This window comes from Colossoma macropomum, unplaced genomic scaffold (genome assembly GCF_904425465.1).
Source record: "Colossoma macropomum unplaced genomic scaffold, Colossoma_macropomum, whole genome shotgun sequence".
Classification (NCBI taxonomy): Eukaryota; Metazoa; Chordata; class Actinopteri; order Characiformes; family Serrasalmidae; genus Colossoma; species Colossoma macropomum.
This window is the reverse complement of record NW_023494794.1, coordinates 22,436,710-22,445,917: the sequence shown is the minus strand read 5'-3', so window position 1 is coordinate 22,445,917 and position 9,208 is coordinate 22,436,710. Positions and strand designations below refer to the sequence as shown.

The 9,208-nt window shown below is 39.3% G+C and overlaps 1 protein-coding gene across 1 annotated transcript; it reads right to left on the bottom strand.

The window, feature by feature from the left end:
- Positions 1–1,129: 1,129 nt before the first annotated feature.
- On the bottom strand, positions 1,130–7,789 carry LOC118814821 (protein shisa-8-like). Its single transcript, XM_036580621.1, has 3 exons — positions 7,526–7,789; positions 5,740–6,017; positions 1,130–2,973 (listed from the first exon to the last, which is right to left on the bottom strand). Exons 2-3 carry the CDS (start codon positions 6,014–6,016, stop codon positions 2,603–2,605), a joined length of 648 nt encoding a protein of 215 aa, XP_036436514.1. The 5' UTR covers position 6,017; positions 7,526–7,789; the 3' UTR covers positions 1,130–2,602.
- Between the last annotated feature and the right edge of the window lie 1,419 nt (positions 7,790–9,208).

Here is a 9,208-nt window from a genome sequence, read left to right as displayed (position 1 = left end):
CCATATATAACCCTCTCTTATTCCTCTCTAAACTCACCCATTCCCCATATGACCCCATTCATTTCACATAGAACCCCGCTCATTCCACTTCAAACCCAACCATTGCTCATGTAACACCACCCTTTCCTCTTTAACCCCACTCATTCCCCATATAAACCCACTCGTTCCACATATAACCTCGCTCATTCCATTTATACCCACCCGTTCTACATTTAACCCCACACATTCCACTTTAAACCCACCCATTGCTCATCTAACCCCACTCTTTCCTCTTTAACCCCACCCATTCCAACCCCAAGCATTCTACTGCAAAAACCATTAAATTGCTCAGAGATCAGCAAATGTCAAACCCTCTGAGCCCCAACAGATGGTCAGTAGGTCACAGGATGACTGACTGGGGTGTGACAATCCACTTTTAATGGTAAGATGCACTTTTACCATGTGAGAATCAAATACTGTAACTCATTACAGAAAGACTGAGGGATTTACAGCTGTGACATCAGGCCAGTCCCACAACTGATAATTCTGATATTCACAGTGTAAACGAATTAGTATGGAAATTAATGTTATGTCATTATCATCCACACATCATTTGTCCAGTTTTCATGAATTATGATGTGACCCCAATTCACACTCAAAACACTTCCACCACATTTATTAGTCCCACCCCTTCAGTCCTCCCATGTAAACCCCCTACTGTGAACACACATGTTCAAATCAATATCCCAATGTCAATCCAATATAGGCCGGCTGTGAAGGTTATTAGAAGCTTGTTGCTGTTATCAGCACAGCATGAGGGAGACCTGAGGCTACTGTATTGTAAAGCTACAAAAAAAATAGATATGATAAATATGAAATCAGAATATGACATATGAGTGGGACAAATTCATGTTTACTCAAAGCCATCTTTAAAACAGAAATGCTATAATACAACACAACACATATATTAATGCACATTTATGTGATTGTCAGCAGGCAATAAAAGGCCTCCATGATGCTTTGGTGTATCATACTCTGTCTGTTTGTCTTTTTTTCCTGTCCTGTCCTGTAACCTTTTCCCGGCCTTGTCCTGTCCTGTGACTTTTCAGGCATACTGTCTTCAGACCTTTTTTCTGTCCTGTAACTTTGCCCTGTCTTGTCCTGTAACTTTACCCTGTCTTGTGACTTTTTGAGTGTCCCGTCCTGTAACATTTTACTTGTTCTGTAACTTTTTCCCTGTCTTGTCCTGTCCTGTGACTTTTTTGCTTCCTGTCCTGTAACTTTTTTCCTGTCTTGACCTGTCCTGTGACTTTTTTGCTTCCTGTCCTGTAACCTTTTCCCTGTCTTGACCTGTCCTGTAACTTTCATTGCTTCCTGTCTTGTCACTTTTTTGTCTTGTCCTGTCTTGTGACTTTCTTTGCTTACTGTCCTGTAACTTTACCCTGTCTTGTCCTGTAACTTTACCTTGTCTTGTGACTTTTTGCGTGTCCCGTCCTGTAACTTTTTACTTGTTCTGTAACTTTTTCCTTGCCTTTTCCTGTCTTGTAACTTCCTTTTCTTCCAGTCCTGTAACTTTTTCCCTGCCTTGTCCTGTCCTGTAACTTTCATTGCTTCCTGTCTTGTCACTTTTTTTTGTCTTTTCCTGTCTTGTGACTTTCTTTGCTTCCTGTCTTGTAACTTTTTCCCTGCCTTTTCCTGTCGTTTGACTTTCTTTGCTTCCTGTCCTGTAACTTTTTCCCTGTCTTGTCCTGTTCTATGACTCTCTTTGCTTCTTGTCATGTAATATTTTCCTTGGATTGTCCTGTCCTGTAACTTTTTTCCTGTCTTGTACTGATGTGTGACTTTCTTTGCATCCTGTCCTGTAATTTTTTCCTGTCTTGTCCTGTTTGTAACTTTTTTCTCTGTCCTGTAACTATTTCACATCTTCCTGTTATTTTTTTCCTGTCCTTTGACTTTTTCCCTGTCTTGTCCTGTCCTGTGGCTTTCTTCCTATCCTGTCCTGTACATTTTTCCTGCCTCATCCTGTAAAGCCTTTCTAGTCCTGACCTGTGATTTTTGTTAATGTCCTATGAATTTCTTTGTTTCTTTTCCTGTAACATTTTTTATTTCTAACCTGTCTTATCTTGATCTGTCCTGGCCTGTGACCCCTTTCTTTTTTTCATAACCCCTTTTTGTATTGTCCTCTTTTGTGACCTTTTTCCTATGTTCTTCTGTCCCATGACTCATTTCCCTGTTATGTCCTGTCGTTTGCTCCTGTCCTGTTTTTTTCTTGTTCTCTCATTCTTTAACCCTTGCAACCAAGTGTACATTAGTACAACATCTGTCAGTGGCCTATGTGTGAAAACCTTCCGAGCTTCCAGAGAATTCTGGTTTCTGGAAACTGGTTTCAATGAGCTAAGAGTGAGAAATGCTTTTTTTGTTATCACCAGTATAACTGTGACTTCTGTTAACTCCAATTATTCTCCTCTTAACTTCCTCTTACCTTTCCACACTTTCAACAACAGACTTTTAATATGAACATATTTTCACACTTGCATGTTGAATAAATGGACTGTTGTCCATTCCTGTCCATGTCTATCACACCATGACTTCACTGCTCCTTTGCATTGTGCCAGTGCCAGCATTAGGTGGGCACGGAGAGGGCACTGACCTGTATGGCCTTGGAGCCTGTGTAGGCATTATATAGGGGTTCAGCATTGCGGTGGGGAACATTAGTGGGTGGAGCATTGTGGGTAAAGTCATGGTCCGGTGGAAGGCAGGATTTGGAGGCAGGGGGAAGGAGGGGGGCGGAGCATGCTGCTGCTGTTTCTCTAGTTTTGGGTGTAGTTGGCTGGTCTGGCTCTGGGAGGCGTTGTTGAGGGGGTATAATGAGGATGAAGAGCCGCAGGAGGTTCCAGTGCTGGCAGTCAAGGGCAGAATCTCTGGAGGCTCGGAGGGCAAGGGTGGTGATTCCTGGACTGGGGATTGGCTGGGCCGTGCAGGGGGGAGGGGCTTCTGGCTCAGGCAGAAACAGACAGCCACCACGGACCCCAGCAGGACAAAGACCATGAACACACAAACCACAATCAAGAAGGGCACGTAGACAGGCAGCTCTGCAATCAGAGACATCAAGTTTTAAAGCAGTAGTTTGGCAAAAAAATCAAACATGCATAAATTTTCCTTTCTTACCCCAATCAGCTAGTCAATCAGCTAAGACATGTTTGGTGTCTGAAGTTTGCTTCTTCAGTTTTAGCACTGGAGCTATGAGGCTAATGAAGCTAACACAAAACAGCATTCAGCAAGCTGCATGCATAAATCACTCAAAGTGTGTTGTACTGTTAAGTGTCAAGTAATCTCTAATAGACTTGATTATGTTGTTTCTGACAAACTGTTATTCACTATTGAACAGTGACTATTAGAACTAGGCCTTCAATCTGGAGCATAAATGTCCAAACATGGACAAAAACATGAAAAAATACACTAATGCTAATTTTTTGCTGGCGTCTCTATGGAATTCTAGTAGTATGTTAGTTTTGGCTGACATTTATGGCTCAAATTGAAGCCCTTCACTCTCAAAAAAGATGGTTCTTCAAGGGTTCTTTAAGAAAGACAATGGTTCTATATAGAACCATGAATACTCAAAGAACCGTTTGCATGCTTAAATGGTTCGTTGCATGGTGAAATGGATCTTTAGATTGATTGAGAATGTGTTGTATATGTTTTATATAGAACCTTTTTGGAAAGGGTTCTACATAGCAGGTCAAATTTGTAACAGTAGAAGTTCTCCAACAATCTGATGAACCATTTCATCATGCAATGAACCATTCAGTCATGCTAATGGTTCTTTAAGTGTTCATGGATCTATACAGCACCATTGTCTTTACTAAAAACCCTTGAAGAACCATCTTTTTTAAGAATATAGAGCTGCCGCCACTGTTTTCCATTCCTAACAACCAACCAAAACACTGATTAGATTACGACTCATATTCACAGTCAGTGATGTATCTAGAACTTGGTTTGTGTCGTATCACAAAGTTAGTCGCATTGCAAATCAAAGCGTGATTAGTTGATTCCTCTGTCACTTCCTACTTAAGCTGGTGGTTAATCTAATGTTTAAGGCCTTCAGTCCAGCTCTTGAAGTCTTAACCAATAGGAGAGCTCGCTGTGCTGTGTCTACCTAGACACCACAGAGAAAACTATCCTGATTGGATCATTTTCCACTTAGTGTTTAAAACATCAACCCTTTTGTTTCCAATCAAAACTTTACAATAATTACTAAATTAAAAACAAAATGAAGTAAAAATTAAATACATAGGTGTTGTTTCAATTCTTCACTGCTCTTGTTCACAAACATAGACAAAATAAGGGCAAAATTAAATACTGTATGTATTTATACCATTCTACTACTGTCTACTGTACCATTCTGAGAGTACAGTAAGAGATTAATTATTTTGCTTTTATCAGCTGAAGCTCCTCTGAAGTTCTGAGCAGTAGCCCAGTCTAAAGGGTCACTTCATCCTGGACGAGCTAAGCTAATTTAATTTGGGCAAAAACAAACTGAACTCTGTGTAAATGACCAGCATGTGGTGGTGAGTTTGCTGAATGACGGCGTGTTCAGCTTAAACTCAAAACCCGTGTCCCGGCGACAGCATGCCAGACGGCTCCTTGGAGGTGGAGATGTTTTCAGCAGGACAGAGAAAACAATTTATCTCTGTAAACTAGACTTTGATTCCTTTGGGGGGAATTTCTCCTCACAGGGAGCACACCGTTAACATCTTATTCAAGGAGAGATTAAGGCTTAATCTGACAAAACTGCTACTTTAACCCTCAAACTGGGCTTCAATCAACTCCCAAGTGTACATAGAAATTATTAATTAATTAATGTATTTATTAATGAGGGAATTAATTTTATCACCCAGAATGAAGATATATTAAAATCAGTGTTTTAAAAGTGGCATCTAAAAAGACCTTTTAACACTTTTAAGACCTGCATGGGTTACAAATTGCTCTCAAATTTGAACTTATTTGTCATGTTAAAGTCCACAAATTTTTCATATTTCGTTGCAAGTCTATTTATTTATTTATTTAATTAGATTTTTTAAGTCTAACTTTAGCCTGTTTCTATGCTTTTTATTTTTTTTTATTCAAAAAATGTAAGTTATGAAAAAATAAAATGTCCACTTTTTTGATCTTTAAAAGGTCTTCTAAGGCACCCAACTGGAAAGGGCAATTCCACTGATTTTTCAGAGTTTCTGCAGAATTCAGTGTGTGGGATGTAAACAAAGTGATTCAGAGTGTTTTGGTGTGAAATGGTTCAGATTTATTTATAGTGGTGGTGATAGGAACGAGGGGTCGCCATGACTACAACACAAAAATAGACATTTTATTGACTATCCAAACCTACACGTCTTCTGAATTTCATATGTAATGTTGATGATGGCAAAATAGTGATAAATCTGAAATAATAAGTTTTCTTGGGACTATTTTGCCTCATAACATCTTGCATGTATCCCTCCACCATGAGTACATTTTTAAAAAGTGTGATTTTACAACGAAATCTTCTAAAAAATATCGTAAAACAATGTCTCAGACATCAGGCAGTGTATTCATAACCATTTCATGTAATAACTTTCTGTTTGGGGGCTTGTAGAGGTGGACGTCTGGTTCCTATCACCACCACTGTGAACAGTTCTGACTCGGTAAGATTCTCTAGAATGGAATTTTGGAGAATCGGTGGGATTGCCATTCAACTTGAGTGTAGATCTCAAGCAGACACCGTACCTGCTGTATGTTCATTGCTGTGGGTCTCTTGTTCCCTGTTGTGGTCAGTGCAGGTTCCCTGGTTGAGTCTGGCCCGGCCGTCTCCGCAGCAGTAGCGCAGGTCACAGTGACCGCAGCATAACACCGCCTCTCTCTTATCGATCTGCTCTGGACAGTGGAACCCTTCTCTCCACTGCGCCCTGGAGTCCCTCCAGCCATGACAGTACTCTCCACTGACACTGACCAGCAGAGTTACAGCCAAGGAGACAAGGAGAACTGCCACACCCAGCTCTTTCATCCTGTTTTGTGTTGAGACATATTTATCTAAACCACACTGTTAGAATTCTCAGTCCAAATATATATGTATACAGAACTGTCCACCCCTCATTTATTTAATTTCCAGCCAAAACAAGTTTTAAGTACAAGATAATCCTCTTGCATAAAGAGAAAGGAGTTCAAAACAATTGATTTTAAGCTACAAAGAAAAAGGGCCTCCTAACAACCACCTGGAAGACCTGGTAGACACCAAAACTGCCCCCATCAGATAAACAGCACTTAAAGCTTTCATCTTTGAGAGAGATGAGAAAATCAAGCTGCTTCACATCTGAAAACATCCACAGGTGCTTCTGTCCATCCTTCCACTGTGAGAAGACGACTCAGCGCTGTGGGTCTGAAAGGATGTGTAGCTGTCAAGAAGAACCTCACTGAGAAAAGGAGACGGACACACCAAACAAAGAAGCTGAACAATGGACCGCCCCAGAGTCCAGACCTCAACACCACTGAATGTGTTTGATTTCTTCAGAAAATGATCAACCAGCTTCTAAGACTGAACTTTGGAGGTGTGTCTGCAGATTTCTTAGAGAAACTGAAAGTGAGTCTCCTGAAAAGAATGGAAGCTGTAATAAAGGTAAAGAGTGACACACTGAACACACAAACAGCGGATATTAGATATAGTTGTTAAGGCTTCTGTGTGATTTTCTATTAAATATGTGTTTTCTGCGTTTTTTCTAAACACTGAAAAATTACTAACTTGTACTTAATGGCAGTTTTGGCTGGAAATAAAATAAATGATGGGTGTTTTCTGACAGTTCTGTATATATAAGACACCCCTGGTAAAATGTTATGTTCGTGTTGATGTTCTGAGTGTGAATAAGTGAACACATCCTCTACAGAGACACGTCTGCACATTTTAATACACATTCACTGTTTTTCTGCTAGACTGAACAGAAAATGTGGCCTGCACTCTTAAAAAGATGGTTCATCAAGGGTTCTTTAGTAAAGAAAATGGTTCTATATAGAACCATAAACACTCAAAGAACCATTTGCATGATTAAATGGTTCTGTGCATCATAAAAGAGTTCTGTAATGTGCTGTAGATGGTTGTGTGTAGAACCTTTTAGAAAAGGGTTCTATAAAGCCCCAAAAAGGTTCTTCCATTGTAAGAAGCTTGACATTGTCAGAAGCATAGAAAACACGTTCTCCGAAAATCTGAAGAACTATATATATATATATATATATATGTGTGTGTGTGTGTGTGTGTGTGTGTTTGTGTGTGTGTGAAAAAATGCTGTAATATGCAGTAATATTACTAATACACTTATTATCCAGATAGCTGGTTTTAAATAAATTGCTTAAGTTTGTAAATATAATTCTGATAGTTGCATTACTTTGTGTGGTCAATTGCCACTTTTTGACACTTTGACAATTTGACACTTAAGAGAAATTTCCCACATTTAAAAAGTTGTTACAGTCATAGTTATATGAGTAAACAAAGTAATCAGAACATTTTACAGGAAATAGAACTTACCTAACAGGTTGGAAAACACCATCAGCATAACAGAGTCCACTGACTGTAAGCTGCTCATTGGTAGCACTGCTGGGCTGTGAGTAGAGTAGGACCGTAGTGCTGAATCTGCCTAAAACCTAAATGCAGTTTCTGAGTTTGAGATGCGCCTAAAGCAGCACAGTTCGTATCTCCTCTCAAATCCATACGGAGTGGTCAGAGAGTACTCTCAGTAATCACTGTCATGCGCCCACTCGCAGCGCTGAGACACATCTACACATGACCACAAACATCACTGCCCATCCAGCACTGTCCTGAGCATAACCTTGCACAACTGAAGTACAGTACTGTGCGAAAGTCAGCGACCACCCTGACTAATTAACAATGGGATGGACTGTTCACGAGTCATGCAGACATCTTCTTTACCCAGACATTTGGTTTTATGAATAGCTAATATGTCTTCTTTTTTTTATATGATTATATTATTATATTTGATAGATTATAAACATAATCCAATATCTTGATGAAGTAAATTTTTCAGATTTCAGTGAGTCACTCTTTACCTTTATTCCAGCTTCCATTCTTTTCAGGTTGATCATTTTCTGAAGAAATCAAACGCATTCAGTGACGTTGAGGTCTGGACTCTGGGGTGGTCAGTCCATTGTTCAGCTTCTTTGTTTGAAGTGTCCGTCTCCTTTTCTCAGTAAGGCTTCCTGACAGCTACACATCCTTTCAGACCCATAGCGCTGAGTCGTCTTCTCACAGTGGAAGGATGGACAGAAGCACCTGTGGATGTTTTCAGATCTGAAGCAGCTTGATTTTCTCCTCTCTCTCAAAGATGAAAGCTTTAAGTGCTGTTTATCTGATGGGGGCAGTTTTAGTGTCTACCAGGTCTTCCAGGTGGTTGTTAGGAGCCCCATTTTCTCTGTAGCTAATCAGTTTTTGAACCCCAGTTTTGGAAACTCACCTGTTTTCCTTTTACTTCCTCCTTCCTTATGCAAGTGGAGTATCTAACATACTTAACTTGTACTTAATGATCGTTTTGATGGGAAATTACATAAAGTGTGGTCTCTGTTAAAGAGTGACTTTAGTTGTCTCTGACAGTTTCCAGTGTTTTTGGCTATTTCTGACTTCCACCAGCCAGAAGAGTTACATGAATTACAGCAGCACAACTAATTATATAGAAACCACCACAAGAAAAATAAACTAAAGACACATTTCAAAGACTTTCTACAAATATTTATTCACTCATGTAATTGTCACAGTATGTGTTTTATTGATGAATTCATTCATATTGATAACATCCACTATCTTTAAAAAAGGATCACTTGGAAACGAGGGTCTGCTGCTCTTCGTTTGTGCGTTCTTCACCTAAATTAAAAAAACAGCACAGTTAATACTTCTTGTTTAAAAATAAATATATAGGAATGACATATAGGAATCAATGTGGATTAATTAAACTTTTCTGTTTTTGTAACATTGTCCTAATTTTCATTGCAACGGCTTTTACTAGTATAGCACTGGGAGGTTACAGTTATATTAATGAAGTTCTTTAAAGTTCTTTTGTTAGGAGAATGAAATGTTTTGCAATGTAATTTCAATACATTGTAAACTCCCAGAAAAAAAAGTACTAAACTGTACTTTTTTGGGTGTAATTGCTGACACTGTGACGATACGCTTAACAGTATGTTTTAGTGCGTTTAGTTA